Source organism: Ictalurus furcatus, chromosome 27, assembly GCF_023375685.1.
Source record: "Ictalurus furcatus strain D&B chromosome 27, Billie_1.0, whole genome shotgun sequence".
Classification (NCBI taxonomy): Eukaryota; Metazoa; Chordata; class Actinopteri; order Siluriformes; family Ictaluridae; genus Ictalurus; species Ictalurus furcatus.
The window spans coordinates 7,725,370-7,749,930 of record NC_071281.1 but is presented as its reverse complement, the minus strand read 5'-3'; the positions used below and the strand labels follow the sequence as shown (position 1 = coordinate 7,749,930).

Genomic DNA, 24,561 nt, shown 5'->3' with positions numbered 1-24,561 from the left:
TTTCCACAAACGCATGGTTCATGTATAGAGAAGGTATCAGACTATACTATGTGTTCTTAGTGAAAAGGAAGAGAAACACTGAAAATAGTAGAACCACAAGTCTTGAGAATCCACTAGATCACTCTATTTATAATAGTTTGTGAGTCTTGGCAGGTTCGGGCGAGGTGGAGAGCTTCTCTATCTCAGCCTGTATATCAGCATGTTTGGGAGAACAGTAATCAGCCCTTCTCACTGAGCTTCTGATCGGCCAGGCCAAACCTGTCAACACTCACACTGCACTGCACCATCACACACTTACATGGCCACACCATCTCAACCCGCTTAAGAGTTTTTTCCACCTCTTGCTTTGTGTGTCTATGTATGCAAGGAGAAAATGAGCACACACTGCCAAATAACAACAGCATTCCATTTAATTTAAATGACTTACAGTAGTACTAGCAATAGTTAAACAGTTAAACTAAAACCCTGCACTTATGTAGCTGGATATTTTCAGCATGTGACTATTGCTTAAGAGTTAGGGTAACCAGTTTGCCCTCCAGGTGCATGATCCCATGATTCAACACTGGTAGCCTGGCACTGTAAGGGCATTAGCTCAGACTACATCCATCTTGTAAACGTTGGCTTTGTCTCAGAGAAGGGCTAGACATCACTGTCAGCAGCAGAGAGAAATACGCCTATGCATCTTTCTCCTGGCATGCATGCTGAGCATTTTATGGCTTTTAGACTGCCAAGCAGAAAGCTTGTCCCCCAATTTTTGAGGATCCGGCATAGTTTTCAGATCCACCGAGACCTTGATCAGGATAAAGAGGTTACTGAAGATGAATGAACAAACTTTCTAGTATTTTCTTTATATGTCTATGCTTTTGATGTCCCATCCTGCTTCATTAAGTTATTAATCTAAAATTGATTTGACCACTACAGAAAAACCACATTACCTGTTTGTCAATACACATGATTGGCACTCATATGAGGGTCTACATTTGACATAAGAGCCTTTGGGCCTGATCAAAAGTGCATTACAATTTTTATAGGCCATATATTTATCAAATAAATAAATAAATAAATAAATAAATAAATAAAATTAAAAGACCTTTCCTTAAAAGTTGCCAGAATTCAGGAATCTGGGGGATAACCTGCTTGGGTTTGAAAAATCTCCCTCTTTCCGAGGTCTCAATGTTGTTACTTTGTTACCATTCTAGCTTAAAGACACCCACGTGCATTCTGTGCTCCTGCATTATTCATTCAGCGTGGGTGAGTGCATGGAGGGGATTTTCCAGAAAATGTCTGCCATAAAAAAGTGAAGAAAGGTGACCATTTTTAGAAGATCACCTCAGGAAAAGAAACCTAAGAGGGTTTCCAAGAGGAATTACCATTTTTAACTGTCTTATGTAAAAGATAGAGGTTGGGGCATCCTCTGGAAGACAAGACTGGGAGAATGCATTGCTTTATCTGATTAAAATGTGTAGAATTGGAAAACCTCATGCTAGGTATCTGGAATTTTGGTCACCAATTATTTAATTCACTTCATCATTAGTGATTTCTGTTGCCCTTTCTCTTGAAAGGTGCTAACAATTCTTTGGTTGACTGTATTCAGTTTTTATGTTTGTAGATTACACTGTTTAATATCTTCCAGGTTTGACATATAGCTAGCTGTTTGGTTTATGATAATGGATTGACTTAAATAGTGTTTTGAGTCCAGCTATTAATGCTAATGATTCATGGAAAATTCTACAGTCATGTCTTGACCCTGGATTATGTTTATTACAATTCTATTAATATGAACTATTTTCCAAAATATTAACCATGCCAGCTATCAAAAATGCATATTACTTCATATTAATCTTTAATTACTTTGTTAAATGTTTTTGAAATGTGTCTACATTTAGAGAACTTATCTTATTGCAGTATTGACTAAAGAGTCATGTTACTGAGGTGCCATCAATTTGCTTTTAAATAGCTGGTCTTGAGATTAATCTGATTAGCACTGAGAACACTATCCATTTGGAGCTCTGAACAGGAAAGCCCTCTGCAATATCAGCCATTTCCTATAAGCCTGAGATTAATTTGTGGATTCCCCTGAAAAATACTTTCCTCGCTCACATCAGTAAATCAAATCAGTATCTGCCAGACCAGAGCATAGAGATATACAGTACATACACAGGTTTATGCATCACCTCATATCGAAATACACAAATCAGTAACAATATACACACAGTGTTATACATGGTCAAACACGGATATACTGAATAAAGTTCTACAGATTCAAAAACATGCAGAATAATATTAATCCTAACAATACCTCTCATAAACATAGACACACAGCAGTATACATACCTCATGCTGAGAGAAGATAGGTGGGTTGTTGTTCTCATCCAGAACTTTAACTATCACAGTGCAGGAGCTGTTCAGCCCTGCAGAAAGTGTAAGACACGACTCATGCTCACTCCATCACAATATCATCATTACTGTTACATTTAATAACCAACAGCATGGCATGCAAATGAACAATCATTCAAATAATTTATTATGTGTTCTGAATCACTTTGTCACAGTGTACATTTGTCATTGTAAACAGACACATAAAGTTAATGTGTGTGAATAAAATACTCATACAAAAATGTATTTAGTTACAACACAGTATAAGTACCAACAAGGACATCTGGACTGTGATGCACTGTTTCTAATAAACACCATGTCTTATGCGCATTTGCTTCCTCTGTCTGATATTTAGCATGATCTGAAATCGAGGCCAAAAACTGGAGGTCATTTTCAGTTCGTGGGAAAAAAAGAGCAGCACAGACCTTTGCTCAAAACTTTTTCCACAAACAGAGTTTATTGAATATAATATACGAGTGTGCATCTCTCCTTGTAAGATGACTCAGTGTGTATCTTGATACATGATCAATGATACGTTGTATAAAAAAGACCTATGTGAAATAGTCAATGAAAATTAAAATAAAAATGGGAGCTATTGTGATGCAATATAATATTTTCCACAAAAAATAAATTAGCTTTGATGTGTGATGGGCTACACCTACTTCAGTATGACTGACAGACAGAGAGACCATGCATACTTTATTAGGATGGACAGGCTAAACAAACCACACCTACTTTATTAGGACTGACAGGCAGAGAAACCAAACCTGCTTCATTAGGACTGACAGGCAGAGACCAAACCTACTTTATTAGGACTGACAGGCAGAGACCCAACCTACTTCATTAGAACTGACTGGCAGAGAGACCACATCTACTTCATTAGAACTGACAGGCAGAGAGACCAAATCTAATTCATTATGACTGAAAGGCAGAGAGACCACATCTACTTCATTAGAACTGGCAGGCAGAGAGACCAAACCTACTTCATTAGAACTGACATTCAGAGAGACCAAACCTACTTTATTAGAACTGACAGGCAGAGAGACCAAACCTACTTTATTAGAACTGAGAGTCAGAGAGACCAAACCTACTTTATTAGAACTGAGAGTCAGAGAGACCAAACCTACTTTATTAGAACTGACAGGCAGAGAGACCAAACCTACTTTATTAGAACTGACAGGCAGAGAGACCAAACCTACTTTATTAGAACTGACAGGCAGAGAGACCAAACCTACTTTATTAGAACTGAGAGTCAGAGAGACCAAACCTACTTTATTAGAACTGAGAGTCAGAGAGACCAAACCTACTTTATTAGAACTGAGAGTCAGAGAGACCAAACCTACTTTATTAGAACTGACAGGCAGAGAGACCAAACCTACTTTATTAGAACTGACAGGCAGAGAGACCAAACCTACTTTATTAGAACTGACAGTCAGAGAGACCAAACCTACTTTATTAGAACTGACAGGCAGAGAGAAAAAACCTACTTTATTAGGACTGACAGGCAGAGAGAAAAAACCTACTTTATTAGGATTGGCAGGCAGAGAGACCATTTCTACTTTTGTTAGAACTGGCAGGCACAAGGCTAAGGGTTCAAGCCCCAGCATCACCAAGCTGCCACTGTTGGGCCCTAGTGCAAGGTCTTTAACCCGCTATGCTCCAGGGGCACCATATCATGGCTTACCCTGCACCCTGAACTACTTAAGAAACAGGGATATATGAAGAAAAGAGTTTCACTTTATATGTGACAAAATCTTCTTCTTGAAGGTTGATTGTGATGGGTGTGTGTATAACCTTTAGCATCCTCAGCGATGATTGTGAGTGTGTATTGTGGTGCAGTGCCCTCCATGCTGTCAGCCTGCACTGTGATCACCCCGGAATCTCGGTCCACGCGGAAAAGTTGGCGTGGGCTTTCTGGCACCTGCCCTGCCAATCTGTAAAAAATCCGCACATTATCCGTTTTGGGGTCGTCGTTATCAGCCGCCTGGACTGTGAGAATTTCAGTTCCTGTTGAGCATTGAGGAAATATAAGGAGAAGGGTCAGTATCCCTGCAGCCATAACCCTAACATCCTATTTATTACTTAAAATCAATTTATGTTTTGATGACCATAACATTTTTTGTATATTAAATAATAAATTGCTTAATGACAGTTCCACAAAAATGTTAGACTTAATTAATGTATGACACAAAAATAACCTGCCTGTCACATATAAAATTAAATAGTAACCTTTAAAACATTTAAGCTCTCCCTCTGTCTTATAAGAATGAAGCAACACCTATAGTGCAAATGTTTGATCGGTTTGCATACTCAAATTAATTCTCCCCAAATTTTATCACAACATAACACAGTTCATAAAGTTTAGGGAGAATTTTAGATTTTACAGTATGCAGCATCTAAAATCTTTTCATTCCAATATATCTCTTCTTTTCAGTGATCATCAATATAAACAATACTGACTGAAATGGGTCCCTAGAAGCCCTTCTTATGCTGGGGATAATAAAAGTAGCCACTAACCATCACTTTCTTGTTCCTATCAATATAAAGTGGCCATTTTAACACTTTTAGTTTACCCTGTTCCGGTCAGTTATGGTGATGTTGAGTATTAAAAATTACTGTCACTTATGTTTATTTGTATATTTGTATTTAAACAATAATTAGTTATTCATTCTGCAGTAATTGTCATATATTCTATGATTTTATGAAATGACCAAACTATCTAATTAATTAATCATACACAGTTAAAGCGTCTCATTACCCTAGAATCTACCCAGTGTTCTTGTAATCATACTGTGATGATTAACTGACTGCGTGACTGTGCGTGTGTGTGTGTGTGTGTGTGTGTGTGTGTGTGAGAGAGAGAGAGAGAGAGAGAGAGACCTTTCTGTGCAAGTTCCTTGACAACAGTGTGGTACTGCATCTGTGGGAAGGTTGGTCTGTTGTCATTGGCGTCTCCCACCATGACCCTCAGCTCTACAGGCTTTGCGATCTTTCTGCCATCTGGCCTCTCTGCTACTATGCTGACCAGGAACTGAGACAGGGAGAAGAAAAAAAAAATCTATTAATTTATTTGGCAAACAATTTTATCCAAGTCGGAATCCAATCCAAGCAGAGAGCTTAGCAGTTGAAGGTGTCTTGCTCGAATGCTGGTGGTTCTTTGACAGAGCTGGCATTAGAACTCACCTTCTGAAACTTCAGGTCACAAGCACAGAGTCTGAGTTGGTCACAGCAGCTTTAAAAGTGCACGCACAAATGCTCAGTTTGCTAATGCTTAGTTTATTGCACTAAAACTAATGCTCGAATGCCCAATGACATCATGAAACACTGAAGACATGGACAACTGGAGATGGGTAGCAGTAATACAGCTCAATAAAAAGTGACATGACGCAGTCAGACAGAGAATAAACTGGTTATCGATGAGTATCTCTATCATACACGTAGTTTTCTATGAAACTACTTGTTGCACATTTATGATGTGGATTATTATTTTAGAAGAAGCTAGCTGTGTGTCGAAAGATGCATCGTTGATATAAGAATGGGAGATACGATCTTATAATGTCACAAACTGTCATTTCAGATGTGATTTCAGTGGATTTCTCTGTGATTAATGATCCACGAGTGAAAAAAAAATAGAGAAAAGGTTTAATACAAGGGCAGCATGATATGTGAACTCGAGTTTTACACACCTCTAATGCACCTCTGACACAGATGGTATTAATTGAAACCCTTAATAAAATGGAAGTATAACTGCTTTATGTGCCATGTCTCTCATGTGGATTTAAAAAAAAAAAAAAACAGAAATACGTCCAGTGTTTGTCCTTTGTCCCTTGATTCCTGCACAGGAACAGGCACCAATAAATAATGAGAGAACAATTAAATAAACTTACATAAGCCTTACAAAAACTGAACACTTTTTGTTTTGTGGTGTTCTGTGTGTTTGTGTGTATTTATCCTTTACCTGATCTTGGGTTTCTCGGTCCAGAGGGGCATTCAGGTAGATGACTCCTTCTCTACTGATGGTGAAAAGCATCTCTGGAAACTCTCCCTCCAGGCTGTACGCTACCAAACTCCCACTCCATTTCACCTGAGGAGCATGGCACACATACACACACACACACACACACACACACACACACGCACGCACGCACGCATGCACACACACACACACACGCACGCACACACACACACACACACACACACACACACACACACACACACACACACACACACACATTTACACTCTTGTTTTCTCATTTGGCAGATGGTCTTTTCCAGAGAAACTGCCAAATACTTTCAATGAACAGTGCAGAGTAAATCTCAAAGGTTTGAAAACCTAAAGGAGGCTTATCTCAGTTTGATGAAGTGCAAGTGTAAACTAAGGCAAATGCAAGACTGTGTCATTTACAGTTTACAAGGAATTTTTAAGCAAATGAACGTTTAACACATTTAGTATGTGCTCTCAAGAAATTATGTACTACTAGTCCTAATTTAGATTGCTAAAACAAAGGGGGTTGAACACTTATCAATTAAGCAGTTTTTAGATGTTTTTAATTCTCAAATAATATTAAGAACATCTAAATAGTTTATTTACTTTTTTTCTGTAGAGCAGTGGTCACCAACCCTCTTCCTTGAGATCTATCTTCCTGCAGGTTTCATCTCCAACCAAAATCTAGCACACCTGTTTTAGTTGAACTTTTTAAGGCAGTGTTTAGATGGTCAGGTGGGCATGATTATGGTTGGTGCTAACATCTTTTGGAAGGTTGATCTCCAGGAACAGGCTTGGTGACCACTGCTATAGAGACTCACTTAAAATAATTCTGTTCTTAAATGTGATGTTGCACCAGGGCAAAAAGAGAAATAAGCATTAGGGGTTTGGGGGTGAATATTTTCTGGAGCCACTGTAGATACATTGCGTCATTTTAAAGAATTTATTCGACTGAGAGAAATGTTTTGGAAAGTGTAGTCTACAGAAAGCAATCTGACATTTAAAATGGTCTGCACACTGTAGCTGGAAATTTGGACAGCAACCAACAGCCTGAAAGCACCGAGCGACCAATCAACCAACGTCTGTGGGAGTTCAACTAACAAGCCAGAAGTAACTGTTTGTTACTAAACTAAAAAAGTGCGAGCGAAGGAAATGAGGCCCGATTAGGTGACATCACTCTAACACATGAGCTGGCCCACTGAGACAATTCACTTCTCCAATACTATAGATATTTAAAGATGTAATAGTCACCCTCAAAATCTTATATATAGTAACAGCATATTATTTCTTATTTAAAATATCTTATATAAGAACAAGGATTGGCCAAGGAACAGCATAGTGGAGAGAGAAGAGCTTTAAAATGATGAAAGGTAGCTAACACGTAAGGAATAATAATATCTATCAAGTTATTCAAATCTTATAATTACTCGTTATCCTAAATAGACAGTTTTTTTTTAATGACAGGGTATGATACTCTGTTATCTTTAAATTGAACAAAAGTGCAAAGATATTAAAATGATTTTTCATTTAGAATGACAAAAAAGGCAGTTTATCTGATGCATTAATACATGCATACACATGTGAAAGCATATGTAACAAGTATCAAAAAGCATCAACATGCTCAGAAGAACAAAATCCACAAACAAAGCTGCATCTACATGGAGCAGTGCTGCACAGATAATGTTTATATTTGAGTTAAAGTGAAACTTTAGCAGAGCCCCAAAGCAGTGAGGAGGCAGAGATGAGCTCTGTTACTGGAGAGTGTACCGAGGTCAGCAGTTGCCAAAACAAAGCTTCTGCTCTAACCACAGAGGGATTTTCCACTCTGCTGGGAAAAAAGGGTGACAGCCGATGATGGACGGGGTGTTAAAAAGCACCGAATTAGGAGAGGAGCTTGGAGCAGACCGTGACTACCACGTGCATGTGCACGTCCACCATGCTCCTGAACCTTCATCATTTGTTATGGAGATGGCTCCCCAAGCCTGTCCTGTCTCCTTTTTTTCTGTGTACATGCCAGCCAGTTACTCTTTACACAGCCCTGCACACATTTGCAGAGCTTTGCAGCAGGGCAGCTGTGCTTGGAAGAGATTAACAAGCTGCCCTGTGTTCTAAAAATGGTGCTCTACAACAAAAGTGATGTCATCTGTTTAGTTTCCAAGCTTTGGTTGTCCATACAAATGATTAACTTTTGTGTCAGGGTAGAGTCTGATAATGCAGGTCTTTGAAGTGAAAGCTGTATGAAGTGAGTAGTGATGCATTGATGGTGATAAACTTCTAAAACGGGTCTTAATTTAGCTGCTCTTAATGGAGGGAGATCCAGCATTTGTTCTCTTAGTAATTCATTATCAGATGATCCAGCTTTGCAGGAAGGCTTTGGACAAGTTGTTTTTATATGCAGTATAGATAATTCAGTTGGAAATTTGAATGACCAGGCAAGAAACGAGGGACATCCATAAAAATAAAAAAAAATGCAGGAATAGTAAAACAAGTGAGAAATGCTGTTATGTTACTACTCGAATGTGAGTTATATGAGCCAGTCCTATAAAAATGTGAATGTGAAATGTAATTAAATTACATATGCATGAATTAACACATAATACAATCAAATAAGGGTTATTCGCCTGATTTTCACTCCTATGCTTAGTGACAGGTAGATATTTCATATTTCAAGTTTGGAATGATTACCAATCTGCCAGTGTGCATGTTGCTGCAGAAGCTCGTGTATGCAGAAGATGGCAGATGCTTTCCTCCAAGTGTGTTATGCTGCCCTGTGACACAACATGAGCAGCAGTTTGAAAAGATGTGATCGGTTGGATTCAAATGTCTCAGAGGAAGCACATGTTTGCCTTCAACCTCCCTGGTTAGTGCATGTCATATGATGGGGACAGCAGGCTGGTGGGTGAGAACTGGCAGGTGACCAAATTGGGTCGATAATTGGGAAAAAATTAAGTACTTTAAAAAAAAACACTAAATCATCCTTGTGAGTACATGTGATTTAATGGTTTCTGCTGAACATTTTGGTTCTATTATTATGTGTGTACAGCATTTACAGTAAAAAAAAAAAAAAAAAAAGAGAGAGAGAGAATGTTGGCCTTTTGGAAAATAAAACCCCATTAGTCTTTCAGCATCACCAGTAACAGTCGTAACAGTTGTGACTCCCACCACCCACATGCATCTCAGCACCCAAAAAAGTGGGCAGAATGAGGCTTTCCACATGCACACAAAAAGCCCTACGGTGCTATGAATATACATGCATACACATGCACTAGGGAGTGCACACAGAACAGTTCAGAAATGCAAACATTTTCTATACACTCTCCATCCATCCATCCATCTTCTATACCGCTTTATCCTTTTCAGGGTCATGGGGAACTATACCCACTCTAAATCCTTTAAAAGATATCCACTCCTGCATTACCGTGTCTTTATTAAAGAGAAATAACACACACAGACAGACAGACAGACAGACAGACACACACACACACACGCTCTCTCTCACATGTCTACACACTCAAATACATACACAGACATACTCCACCCTCACATGCACAAACATCCACACACACACACACACACTCACTGCCTTTACCTTGATGTTTTTATATTTATTAAAGTTACTACATTGTGTGCAACCAAAGCAGCTGACCTTGCCATTCAGGCAGTGTTTGTCAAAATATTTCACAAGTATGTAGTTGAACAGTCTTTTATAAGTCTAAAGTGCAGCACAGTATGATTGGTCCTTCATTTGTTCAGCAATTAAAAGTTTCAATGTCTCTATCTATACATGTGAGTTCAAACCTAGTGCTGATAGAGAGCAACAGTTGGGTCCTTAAGCATGACCCTTAACCATCAGCTGCTCACTGTGCTTAGATTGCTTTGGAAAAAAAAATAAAATACGCCAAATGAATACATTTACTGTAAATCAGTGCAACTACAGCCAATAACTGGTAGATGTAGCTTCAATAGTTTGTTAATATTATCACCATAGTGCATTAACGGATTCCGCAAATAAGCTTTATCTGGAAAAAGATTAACAGCGAATTTAGAATGTGATAATATTTCTGCTGCATTGGTGTGTGGGGGACAAAGGAATCAAGGAGGTGGAAGAAAAGAGGGTGCTCACCCTTAGGGTGCTAATGCTCAGTATTGAGTGTGTGTGTGTGTGTGTGGGGGTGTGTGTGTGTGTGTGTGTGTGTGTGTGTGTGTGTGTGTGTGTGTGGACGGGTGGCTATAAGTACACAAACCAACTATTTGAACATTACCTCATTTCCCTTACAATAACCCCTTCTGGCCATGTTTAGCCAGACCTCTAGCTCTCTAGCTGAGCTTTCGCTCATCCTTTCCGTTGCAAAGTGAGATCTGAGATCTGCAGATCTGCAAAGTGCTGCTTACTTTTTCCAGCCAATTAAAGTTTAATGGAAACAAAAGACAAGATCCATATTGCTGAGGACTACAAGCCCACGCTGTCTCCTTTCTTCCTGTCTCACTGGCTCAGTTGTCCTGTGTTACTTTTACTCTCATGCCATTTTTGTGCTGAGACAGGCACCAGACCATGACTAATAAAATTTGAATAACAAGTTAAAGATCAGGCTATACTGAGAGCCAGGCATCAGAGATGTGTAAGGCAGAGATTGAGCAATAAAAACACTGGGACATATTAACACATAATAACATATTATCACATCAATAACAGACTCACATACAGTGGTTAGAATTGCATTAGTCTTATGCACATTTAACATTGCTAGTTGATGTTATGGGAAAGATGATGTGAGGAAGCATATGGAAAGCTGATCAACTGCTTTCGTTTCTTACAGCCTCTGAAGCACTGCTTGCACAACTGATGAAGGTTTTTATGGACTGTCCAAAATGTCCTGTTTCTCTGGATTTTACAACATTACATACTATATTATTGAAGTACACTGCAGTTACTGCCTGAATCCTTCTTTAGATACTGTATACATACCGTACTGTTCGGGTTATATATAAAACGGGTGACAAAGGAAAGCCAACTTAAGTCAAATATAAAACATGGAGGAAAATGTTATTATAGGAAATTATCATAATGCTGTGTTTATTTTCCTATAACAAGATAATAACAAAGAGTTGTTTGTTCCTCTTATAACACACAATTTGCCAACAGTTATACATTTTTATATATTAAAGAACAACACACTATACTTTCTATCCATTTATAGTTACATTTAATGTTTTAATGTGGAATGTCTATGAGAGTTCGGTTATCATTTATGTTAAAGCTGCTTTAGACAGTCAGTCTCTTTAGACACCACCTTCTCTTTTTTCTCCCTGTCTTGAAGTTAATAAGACAAAAAATGCAGTGCAGCAGAAAACATAATGTAAAACTTATTACATAGTGCTACAAGAGTCTCTTTCCTTGCATATTATATAAACATCTCCTTGTAGAAAACCACAGCAATGATTATGTTTTACTTTGTTAAATGGCGGCACATTTTCTCTTTTAAAAATTGTTTATTAGGCCTACTAGATTTCAGTTTTGTAAGTATCCACCATACAGGTTCTTGCCAATTATCTGTTACTATAGAAACAATAACTTATTTGAATAAGTACATTAATACCTGTAATTTACCTTGCAGCCAGCACTATGTCAAAGCTGATGTTATAGAAAATTAACACCTTCTGACCAATTTGAATACAGAATTCAACATTGCTGTGGTATAAAGTGCCTTAGTAAGGTGTTGAGCCACCATAAGACATCTGACATGAGACAGAACCTTCAATGTGCCTTGGCAGAGATTGTCTAGAACTTTACTGGAGGAATGAACACAATTCCTCTAATAGATATTCCCTCTGTTTGTGTTTTAAGATTTTATGATGGTGGAGAGCACTGTCTAACACTTCACTTCAAACTCTCTCAGAGGTGTTCAACTGGGTTGAAAAAATGGTTAATGTGATTTACATCATTTTGATACTCATCAGATTTTTCAGTGAGCCCTTGTGCCCTGTGGATTTGGGGGAAGTCATCCTGAAAGAGACCAGCCCATCAGGACAGAAATGTTTCATCATACGTAGGTTAAACGTAATCACTCAGACTAACTTTATATTGATGTGCACTGAAATTTCTTTCTAAGGGGACATGTGAACACAAACCAGGCCAGAAAAATGCCTCCACTGTTGGGGTTAAGATTAAAAAAAAGGCTGAAATGTTTTCCTTCTCCATTGTTTCCTATGCTATACAAAATTTTGCATTCACCTACTGTGTATTAGTTATTCATCTCAGCAGCAGTTTCAGCAGTGGTACCACTAATTTTCTTTCATTTTTCAGCTCCTGATAAGTTTTTGCTCATTGCTGTTACATTTGACATAAACATTCACACTTTGATTTGAATTACAAATTGATTAGACTTATTGAGGACCTTGTCTACCTTCTTGTCTTTGGAAATGAATAGTATGGCCTATGTAATAATAAAAAAAAAACCTATGTACATGTTGTAATGTCATTTTTGCATAGTTTGCATACAGGAGACACTGGCGCTTGTTACAAAGTGTACATATCAAATATCTAGGTTGGCTGATTAACAGCAGCCATGAATATGGGCATGTGAAATCCTTTCCCACTGTGCTCTAACACAGAGCAAAGCCTAACACAAACAAAGTACAAAAATATTCCATGATCCTTTGAATGATTGCATTTAGAAGATTAAGCCTCTATATCTCTCAGTGCCTTTGCCAGACTGTTTTGATTGCATCTGACAATAAATCCAGAACTGGACATGGTGTTCAACCTCTCAGTGAAAACACTCTTTCATTTTTGAACACAGCAGTTATTTGGCAACAATAGCAGTTTTAAGGACTGTGAGCTTTCTAGCAGTTCTTAAAGATAAGTGAGTACTTAAGGGTTTTGGGCAATGCTCAGGGTCCAGCTGAGGTGAACACCATTCACAGAACAACTTCCACTTAAGGACATACAAAGCCCATATGCTGTAAGCCCTTGTGTTCACAGTTGGCCATTCAATCTGGCCAGACCCACAGATACAGGTGACCTGGCTAAGGGTGCCAATACTGCCTGCTTATCTGGGATAATAGATCTTCTTGGGGAGGAAGCTGCCACAGTGTACCAACCACTGTGAAAGCAGTCGTATTCCTCTGCAAACCCTCTTGGGGCCATGGGCAAAACTCTCTGCACTTTTATTTGAGTGGGCCAGGCCTCCAAATGCCCAGAAGCCAGCAAGGGCCAACTCAGACCCTTCTTCAGAAGCTACTGAGCATGGCAGTTGTATTCACGTTAGCCACAGGCCCTTTAGAGGGAATGTGCAATAATTTGTGGCAACAACCCAGATTAAGAAACCAACCCAATAATTACCACTAACAGACTAGAGAGTAAAACTACACAATGTAAGCTCACAGAGATAATATAATGGGAGCTAGATCCATAGACAGTCAGACAGATAAATACAGCAAGTTTGTCAAATACATTCTTCCTATAGAATGGCAGAAATATAGGAAAATTATGATTGTGAGGTCAGCTGATGAGTGTAGTGACTTATTTGTTGTTTGACAAAACACAATACATGTCTAGTTGTGTGTATGTGCTGTCTAACCTGAGAGATGGGGATAGGGTACGGGCCTGGTAGGTTCTCCTGCAATCGGACCGGGTCGGGTGAAGCCCATGTGTTTCCTGTCACCTCCACCAACACAGTGCCAGTAGAGAAGAAAGCATTGGCCTTCCCACCCATGTCCTGGACCATCACTGAAAGTTTATAGCGGCCACACATTTCAGGGTCTAGAGTAGAGGCACCTGCAGACAAACACACACATATCCAAACACACAAAAGAAAGACAATATGTATTGTAATTGAAAAGAAAACACATGTACACATGAGCCATACAAAAGGATGTAGAATACATTTTGTTTATTAATCTCCATTATAATACAGGTTACATTATAATTACAGGTTATAGCTTCGCTATAAATATGTATGTATATAAATTTGTATGATTTTCGGTACACCGAAAATATATTAGCAAATTGTTTAAATGTCTAAAGCAGAGACAGATACAATAAATGTGCTTCATAGACTCTGCAATTTATAGGCTTATAATACATACAATATAACAGAGACAGTGGTGTTATTTAACAGCGACTGTAGATTTTAAGTTCTCATCGACTCACTCAAATAAATTGACATAGGGCCTACATAAAGTGTTGGCTCTTTGAACCCTGATTTGATTCCTATTAGGATTTTTACAGGTTAGCGTTGCAACAGATGTGTGGGTGAGTGTGTGCTTGTGAAGTGGTGAGTAAGATGGATATAGTAAGATAGACACAGGAAAGGGCATCAGAAGCCATTTAAGCAGTGAAGAGCAACAAAAAATACAACATTTAGCCACTATAATTTTTTTTATATAAAATATATGTTAATTAATTAATATGAATGAATAATTTCTGCAGTTATCATGCTCGCTCATAAAATGTCTCCAGTTCTAAACTGAACCTAAACAAATTCAGGCTAGTTACCTGTAGGTCACTGGTAAACGATTTATCATTTATACGATTTAAAAAAATAAAAATAAACATTTTTTAAAGTTTGTCGAATTAATAAATGTATATACATTTTAAATTCAGTCATTTCTTCCATATTATTTTATTCTTAATGTCATTACACAATGGTCCGAACTGAAACACTTAAACAATATTGATTATATATATATCTCCCAGATTCAGGCCCTGTGTTCATTACCATCCTCTGTGAGAGACACCTCCCCGCTGGTGGCATCTACGTGGAACATGTGACTGGCTGGGATGCGAGGCATCTGATCTAGGAGGCGAAAACGCAGATCAGCATGGGGTGTGTTTCGGTCATCACGGTCTAAAGCCCCCACTTGCATGAACGGGATCCCTAGGTTTTTCGAGAATTAAAGACATGAGACACAGCTGCTTCAGTTGGCACATTTATGTTTACTTTTAAAAAAAAATTCTTATTTTATTCTTATTTTTTAACAAAAACAACAACATAATGCCACAACCAAAAGTGATATAAAAGTGTATGGCTTTAAAAATGTTTTTTTTCTACAATGGTTGCACTGATTATGCAGCTAACTTCCAGTTCTCTGTTAAAATTTTACCTTACATCCCATCATAAAAATATTGTTTTGTAACAGACTTCTTTAGTGACTTCCATGGCCCTTTATGTGAAGCTATATAGATTGTGTGGAAAATAAGTTCTTAACTAGCTATGACATATGGATGGAAAATAACATGTTACATTTTATGTGTTTTATTGCTGCATATTTTTAATAGCTTCATATATCATTTTCCCTGTTTAGGATAGAAATGGCATCAGACTGTAATGTTCTCTACAACGAGTAGTTTCTACAGACTACTGTCATGTTCAATTGATTTTGTAGGCCTCTAGTGAGTCATGAAATAAACTTCCGAAAACAATTTGGAACATTGCCTCTCCTTGCCTGTGTGTAGTAACACATTCTTTTTATTAAACTCAGATTTACAAAAACTGAATAGGTTTAATGAGGCTTAAGGCTTAATGAGAGATCATCATGTGATCCTTACACTGATTTTAACTTATTGAAAACAATACAATAAGTGTACAGTAAGTGACTAATGATGTGATTGTTGAGAAATACTGAGAGATATATGAAAGCAAAAAATATAAAGAGTTCTCAATAATGTTCTTTTGTCATCTTTTTCACACTCTCACTATCTGTAGGGTTTCTTTACGGCACATAAACCAAAGCTTAGCTAACAAGGATTTAACAGCTATGTAAATAGCTACAGGTATATTCATTTTGAACCTAGGTATTTTCACATTGTAAATATTTCATTCTGTATAACTGTTTCATTCTGTATATAAGGTAGGTTGAATAAGACTTAATTTTTATATTAGCAAGCTTTTAGCCAACAGTCTTTATTATCACTTTTTCAGACCAAGTGGGACAGCCAGCCAACCCGATTCAATATTAGCGCAGCAGCAGCCTCAACCTGGTCCTAGTGCCCTACATTTTCAGTAATTGTGAATTTGGAGAATCCCTATGAATCCATATGGCATCATGACTCTGAAACCTGCAGTCTACTGTCTAAGGCTTCTTTGGTAGCAGGCCCAAAGAATGATGCTGCTGGTGAATGATGGTGCTCAAGGTATGTTCAGCAGGGTTGAATTGAAGATATCAGGCAGAGTGGTCAATATCCTGGCTCAGGTGATGCACTGCCAGGAGTGAAGTGTAAATCAAATCCCTTACAGAGGGGTCTGCCAACTGGATGGACTGCTCCAAGGGTAGCAGCATAATGTGCCACATACAATGCTATATCATCCATTTTTGCCAGGAACTAAAAAGTGCGTCTGCACTCAGCACTTAGGCAGCGTGTATCTTGGTATTGTGCTTCAGGGCCATGGGGTCTGGCCAGTTGTAAGCTGGGGCCTGCCCAAATCACCTATGAACATTGTCAATAAAGTTATTACACTGTGGCATAAGAAACTCTGCCATCACAGGTGCCACGCGGAAGAATCCATTTGATGTTGTGCGCTGCGTTGCATCACCCAGAGCCATCGTCAGGGTGGCAGTCACAGCTTCAGTGTATACAGCCTGCTATAGGCACAAGAATGCAGACACAGTCAGAACCAAGCCTCTCCAAGAAACTGCTGAGTTCAAAGTAGCAACTCATCTGGTAGGTCATTGTTAGCCTGGAAGAACCTCCCAGAGGTTATAGACTTAGCATTCTCATGCTTACCTGGGAGGATGACTGACAACTGAGGTATAAGGAGGATTCTGTTTAGATGTGCAAACCTTTTCAGTGATGAATGATTTAAGCTGAGCCATGTCTGCCACCAAGTCGTTAATTCAGAGAGTAACTTTGAGAATAACACTCAACTATGATTGCTGCAAAGTTGTTGATTCATCAAGAGGACATCTTGTTATGTTTGTTGGGCATTTGTGACTAGCAAGCTATTTAGACTTAGGAGCATGGGCTAGATTGACCAAATATTTTTATAGAGTGACTAGATAAATGCAGGGCAGTAATGCTCACGAAGGGAAAACGATTATGCTAATGGTAAGAGATTCAACGCACTGCAAAGCTTTCGACAAATAATATAAACAATATGCTAGTTACAGTAACTGTGGTTCTAGGGACACTGTCAACACATGGATATCCTCTCATGCTCAAAAGTTCAAAACTTCTCAAAGTTTCAAAGTGACAGGGTTTGCTGTAAATAACTTCACCCCATGTCACTTCTTTTCCTGGAACTTATTTGCTGAGTGCTTATTCGGTTATCTGATGCTCATAGAACCACAGTTACATTTGTAACTAGTCTTCTATTTCACTCCTTCTAATGACAGGGGCAGTGTCTAACACCTGGATACCCTCTCCATAAGGATCCTGAGCTATCAGGAGGGCTCCACTATAGGGCCCTAAAATTAGCTACTTTAACTGAGCCATGTCTGATGACCATATGCTCAGTGAGTGTTTCTTAGTTTGTGCTGGATATCAGCCGGAGCTGGACCGAGATGTTTATGGCTAACGACATGATTATGTTGATACTGAGGCAGCAAGCATAAAGCTGGTGGCTGGTTTCTGAGTTGGGATGCTGAGAATTTGTTGGGGTGAGAGAGAACGCTCTGGCTCTGTGTTTACAAAAAGCACCAGGCCTCTTACAGGCCTATTATTACAGGCCTGCTAGCCAGCATGGGCTGTGAAAAACTGTTGACTCAGAGCGCATAACTGTGTGGCGCACATATGCTCAAGCTCTGTTAGTGGCAAAGCTCAAGTGGAAGTGAGGGAAAAAGAGGAGCATGCACTCCTATGCCATGAACCGGAGCAAAACTTTAGTGCTGAGAGAACCACTCTCGGAGGATGTATTTGGCAGTATAAGGGAGATGAAGACAAACACACACACACACACACACACACACACACACACACTCCTGCCCTGTTACTGCCGAAAGCATACACATACACACTCCTATCCTGTGATCTAGGGCAAGCCACTGAAAACAACACACTAGCTATACAGGGCATTGGACAGTGAAAGATAACAAGCTAAGTTAGCAACTAGAGAACACTCTAAGCTAGCAAGCCATAGGCTCAATGTGCCACCTGAGGATGTGGTGGATAGAAGAAACAGTAGAAAACAGGACTCTATCACAGCTTTGGAGATCAGAAAAACTGTAGCTCCGACCATAGTCACAAGCTGCACACAATAGCACCAAAATCTACACCTGGTCTAGCATGAGCATGTATGGCCAGTCAAGAAAAGGAAAAGAAGTGACGTGGCCTGAAGGTTGTTTTTTTGTTTTTTATTTTTTTATATAGCAATTGGTATGTCACTGTTACTTTGTGTGTGACTTTGTTGAAGGTCTCAGCATGTGTGATTCAAAGGGGATGAAACAGAATTTTGAGTTCTCACCAAGATCAAAAGAGAAAAGGCTATCCTCGACATGTGCATAGGTGAGAAGTAGAAAGGGACTGATTGATGTGCAACAGTGGTCATTCGTCACTACATGACCTTGTTGGAAGATTTCACCATGAATACACACAAGCAGGTGGGATTCAGGTGCTAACACTACCCCAGCAGTTAGTAGGAGTGAAATAAAACTTACCATTGTTCAATAAACCCCAAAAAACCTTTCTGCAATAAACCCAACATCATAGTGTAATAAACCCCAACATAGTCAGCATTCTCCACTAAACCTCAATAAACCCAACCCTCCCAATACACACCCAAGAATCTCTACATTCTAAATATTTCCTATAAGCCCCAAAGCACTCAATAAAGCCCCAAATAATTACAAACACTCCAACTTAAACCCTGCCAAATTCTTCTCAACATTTTCCAACATTATAAAACTAACTGCTGACATAGGTGTGTGTGTGTGTGTGTGTGTGTGTGTGTGTGTGTGTGTGTGAGAGAGAGAGAGAGAGAGAGAGAGAGAGAGAGAGAGAGAGCGAGAGAGTGAGAGCTGTAGTTTGGCTTCCTAAGTAATTCATATTTAATAACTTTCACAAATGTAATGTATGTGAGGTGAGTACATTACACTCTGAAATCTGAGATTAGGGTTATTCCATTTTGACATAGAATATGAATTTGTAATATACAACGTCTCTGAGTATGATGCACATTCCTATTCTCATCCCTAAAAGCCTTACCAACAGTGCAAGAAAGTGAGAAAGTGCTTCCATCTTTAATGTAATCGTTTTCTTTTAAATTGCTGTACACTCTGAAGGTGAATCTGAAGGTTACAACATAAAAGCAAGACTGATGAAAGCGATGAAAATTATTTTTGTGGTACAGTTTTGTAACCTTGCAAAGTATTTCCATTTAAGGTAAAAGTCCTTGAAGCAAATTAAATCATTATTTTTTCACACTGCCCTTAAAATCCAATTATATCATTCGTCACTGTTGATTTTAAGTGGTCTGTTCCAATGCATCTCTGTTGTAAATTACTGTTGAAATGTGGCCCCAAAATTTTATCTTACTTGAGGCTGTATGGTATTTTTTATTTTTACTAGTAGAAGTAAATCAAGCGAACTATAATCTTGGCGTCATTTAGATTATACTTGAAGTCGTTATACTTGAAGTAGTCTCCCTCTGTATGAGTTTATGTATACAGTATCTATCTATTTTATTTTCCTGTTATTTATTTATGTAATCAATGACCTGTGCTTCTCGTGGTTGCGAATATTTTTCTTTTGTTATTATTGTAAGTTACTTTTCTTTAGCTCACAAGATTTCTTTTTATTTGTGTTATTTCATTTCATTTCACTTAATTTGTTTCTGTCTTACTGCTTTATGACAGTTGTTTGTAATTAGAGGCATGCATTGGGACAGCACTTATTTTGTTATCAGCTCTTTTAACACTTCTGTGCTGGGATTTTATGTTGATTTGGATAAGTGTAATGTTAGTTTAGTACTAACTACTGTATGTAAAATGCCCTGGATAACATAAACCCTTTACAAAGAAATGATGAAGGACTCATTATGTAGCCTTGCTGAACTCTCTCACCTTTCAGCAGGCCAAGTTGAACAGTGCCTCGCATGCTCTCTTGCAGGAACATGGGCACGTTGTCATTCTTGTCGATGACACACACCTCTACACTAAAGCTCTGTGGGTGCATGGATGCCATGAAGGACACCTGGGAGAAAAGCACAGGTTGATTTAATGGTCACATGATAAGTCTTTTCAGTGCCCACAATGAACCCCTTCATCATATGCTGTGACTTGCAGTTTTCCATAGCGTGTGTCAGGTATTTTTGGTGCAGCCTTGAAATTGCATTAGATTGGATGCTTAATGTTTGAAAATGCAACTTACAATGACTTCTCCAGTCTCCAAATGATTCAACCCCTTCATGGCAAGCATCTTTAGTACTTAGTAGAGCACACTTTTACTGTTATGACCTGCTGCAAACAAGATGCATAGCCAGACACCAGCTTCTGGCAGCGTTCCTGAGGAATCTTAGCCCATTCCTCATGAGCAATGGCCTCCAGTTCAGTAATATTCTTGTGTTTGCATGCTGCAACTGCCTTCTTCAAATCCCACCAGAGATTTTCTATGGGGTTCAAGTCAGGTGAGTGTGATGGCCCTGTAGAATCTTCCTGCACTTCTTCTGCAACCAAGTCTTGGTGGAATTTGAGGTGGGATCATTGTCCTGTTGAAAGGTCCAATGATACCCAAGTTTAAGCTTCCTCACAGACGGCATGACGTTTTCTCCTAGGATTTCCTGATACTTCAGTGAATCCATCTTGCCTTCCACACGCTGCAGGTTTCCAGTGCCAGAGGATGCAAAGCAGCCCCAGAGCATCACTGAGCCACCACCATGCTTGACTGTGGACAGAGTGTTCTTTATTCATTCTTCTTCCTCCAGATATACCGCTGATCTATCGTGCTGAAAAGTTCCAGACTTGTTTCATCCCTCCACAGAACAGAGTCCCAAAACTTTTTTGAGCAACTTTTCTTGTGCTTTTTGGTCAATAGTGGTTTACATCTTGGAGTTAAGGTATGGAAACCTTCTGCGTTTAGTACGCACCTTACTGTGCTCAATAAAACCTCAGTGCCTGTTGCCACCAAGTCTTGCTGCAGGTCTTTTTCAGTCACTTGAGGGTTTTTCACAACCTGCCTTCTCAGAAATTTGGTTGCAGCCCTTGATAGCTTCCTTTTTCTGCCCTGTCCAGATATTTAATATATTTTCTTCCCCTAGCCAGTTCAGGAATTTCATGTGTTCCAGCTCAAGCACACCAGATGCAGCTTGATTAATTGCATCAAGTGTGCTTGAGACAACACCTGTTTTGCATATTTGTGCTGTTGTGAGGGAATCTATTCAGGGGATTGAATAATTTTCAGACTGGAGAAATCATTATAAGTTGCATTTTAAGTTGAATTTGGGGAAACCACTTGAAGCATTCATTGTGTTGAACTATTTCAATTGCTTTTGTTTGATTTGTTCATCGCAAACATCTGAAAGTCTGTAAAGTTTGACAATAAACCTGATTTGCAGTGAGTGTTGAATAATGTCGATTGCAACTGTAAATAGTGACTAAGCTTTCTGACAAAGCTTTGGAAGTGGACTGACAGCCTGTATTAAATGGTATTGGTGAGTCATTGAATAAGTCATTCTGTAGTTTTATGTTATTCTATTTCTTGTTTATTGTTGGATTGCAGTTTGCCCATAAAATGCCCATTAAAAATTACATCTTGTTTGACCTATACAATACATAATGAGTAAAAAATCAGTCAGATATTAACTGTAAAGTCTACCCACTTGCAAGGAGTATGATGGCTTCTTCTCCCGGTCCAGTGGTTTTAGGGCATACAAGAAGCCTGACTCTACTCCAAAAATCCCCTCATCATCACCGCTCACCAACAGATCAGCATAGGTTAAGGGAAGATCAGGCAGCTATGGGAACAAGCACAATAGTAATAACAAAAACTTCCAATAAGACAAAATCAGATTTGAAGGAAAATTAGATTTCAAGCATTTCTTTGTTACAGGGGTGTGATTGAAAGGGGATATTGATTGTCAACATGTTAAGTGTGATAGTGATTTTTGTCAGTGCAGCTAACACACACAAAAAAAAATCCTGTCAATTGTATAGTAATTTCTTTCAACAGGATTGCCAGTAAAGTACTGTAAGATTCACAGTAAACAACTGTAAGACATATTTACAGTAAAGTATTGTTATATCTTGCAGGGTTTGGCTGGTGTTTTTAAAAAAAAAAATAATAAAAAATTACAATTAATGCATGACACAATTGAGCTCAAGGCTCTTGCTCAAGGACAAAATCACAGTAGTTTGGGGGTGCTGGGATTTGAATACATGACCTTCTGATCTGTAACTCAAAGCCTTAATGACTGAGCCACCACAACAACCCTTTCACAGTAAATTACTCTGAAAATCACATGCTAAGTTTTTCAATGATGTTTTAGTCAATATCAGAGCAATATCAGTGCACTTAATTTGTTTTTGCAACTTGTTCATGGTTTGCTTTGACAGCCAGCTTTGTGTTTGACACATGTCTAATGTGGGCTGATAAGATGTTACCCATACCATGTAACCCACTGAGCCTCACATGACTAGAGGGATTTCTGTTGCTGGCAGTGATAAATCCTCTCTGCAAATAAATGACTGCCACTTAAACACATGCTTCAGTTGGGTTAACTCTGGTATGGATCATGCCAGTGCTCAATAAAGCACATCGATACTGGGTGCAGATTCTAGCTTCTATGTGGCAAAGCATACCACTCAATATCATCTGCCCAGGCCACACAGGAGATTTGTAGTTTCATGAACTCTTGATTGGTTAAGAATGGTACAACTAATGGGGTCATTTCAGAGAGCAGATTCTGCTTGTCTGAATAACTAGTAAAATATTTCCCATGCTACAATTGGCTAAAAATTTAATTTCCATAACCATTCCATTCCATAACGTACATTTCTCTTACCCTAAATTTATTCCATTAGCCAAAACATGTGTGGTGTCTATAGATTGCTTCTTTAATTTTGCACTGTAGCTGTAAGGCTAACATAATTAACAAGCAAGCAAAGCTTATTGGCCAGTGTAGCATCATGCAAACAGTGTGGCCAAATTATCTTGAAAGACATTGTTTATTATAGTTAATACTATTTCTTTCATTTACAAAAGCAGAAAAATCCATATAGAAAACAACAACATTAAATCAGAACTAGATTAACATCTGCGTCCCTTTAAACAGTCAATTTAAAATCTAAATCTAAAAAAATTACACCTCCAAACCTGAGTATGATGTTTGTGTGAAGTGATTCTGGCTTCAAGATGGCTTCCATTACTGTTTTAAGCTCTGCAACATACTTTAGTCCATTTTTATAGATAACAGTGTGTAAGAGACTGTCAGAAACCACATCAAATATGATATTGCTCAATGTGAGCATGTGTTAGCATAAGCATACATAACTCGGTAACTATAAGTGTTTCTTACTTGTTACCTTAGCCTTGTACATTAGCCTTGTAGTTCCAGTATACCACTAAAGACTTTGACTTTATACCATTATAGCAGAATTTAAAGCATTTTGCTCATCGGCTATATTTAGGGTCAAAAGAACATTATGTTCTATTAAGAAATAATGTTTTTTAATATTCTTACTTTGGTTTACTGATAGGTACATACAAAAACATGAGTTATAACCCATATTGTGCCTTCTTTATGAAAGCCTGAATAAACATAATAACCATTATTATGTCCTTTCAGTACCAACACAGTAATTAATCAGTCCTCAGTACATTTGGAGAACATTTTGGGAGCTTGATATTAAACACTGAGTGTGGCAAGATTGCCTCATGTAATTCCCTCCAATGTCAGAGGGTAAAGGCAATCCAGAGGAGACAGAAATGCTCATTATTACCGTGGCCTCTGGTTAAAATGCCTGGCATTTTGGACACAGCACGACTAGCCCTCTGGCTTTGTGCTGGAGCCTCATATAAAGTTTAGTGACGCATACAGCTTGCTCATAATTACACCTTGGATCGTTAAATTTTGTAAAAGAGGTCAATGAATTGCATGTACACAAGCTAGCTCCTTTTGAACCCCCACCTCTACTTCAATCTAGAGAGTCTTTAATACCTTACACTCAAAACACAAGGGTAGTCATTAATAGCTGCTCCATTTAGATCTAAAATGTGATAGCAGAGAGATTCCTTCCACTGTGCTTTGAGATGTATTAATCACACCAAG

General features: G+C 38.5%; 1 protein-coding gene across 1 annotated transcript in view; it reads right to left on the bottom strand.

Moving 5' to 3' along the window:
* cdh16 (cadherin 16, KSP-cadherin) overlaps positions 1-20,489 on the bottom strand; it is a 40,445-nt gene extending 19,956 nt beyond the window's left edge. The window contains exons 1-7 of the mRNA XM_053617132.1: positions 20,360-20,489; positions 15,082-15,240; positions 13,942-14,138; positions 6,335-6,460; positions 5,257-5,407; positions 4,171-4,383; positions 2,335-2,411 (exon numbers count right to left, since the gene is read on the bottom strand). Coding sequence (XP_053473107.1) covers positions 2,335-2,411; positions 4,171-4,383; positions 5,257-5,407; positions 6,335-6,460; positions 13,942-14,138; positions 15,082-15,240; positions 20,360-20,480 — 1,044 coding nt within the window. The 5' untranslated portion in view covers positions 20,481-20,489. The remainder of the gene's footprint in view (positions 1-2,334; positions 2,412-4,170; positions 4,384-5,256; positions 5,408-6,334; positions 6,461-13,941; positions 14,139-15,081; positions 15,241-20,359) is intronic.
* Between the last annotated feature and the right edge of the window lie 4,072 nt (positions 20,490-24,561).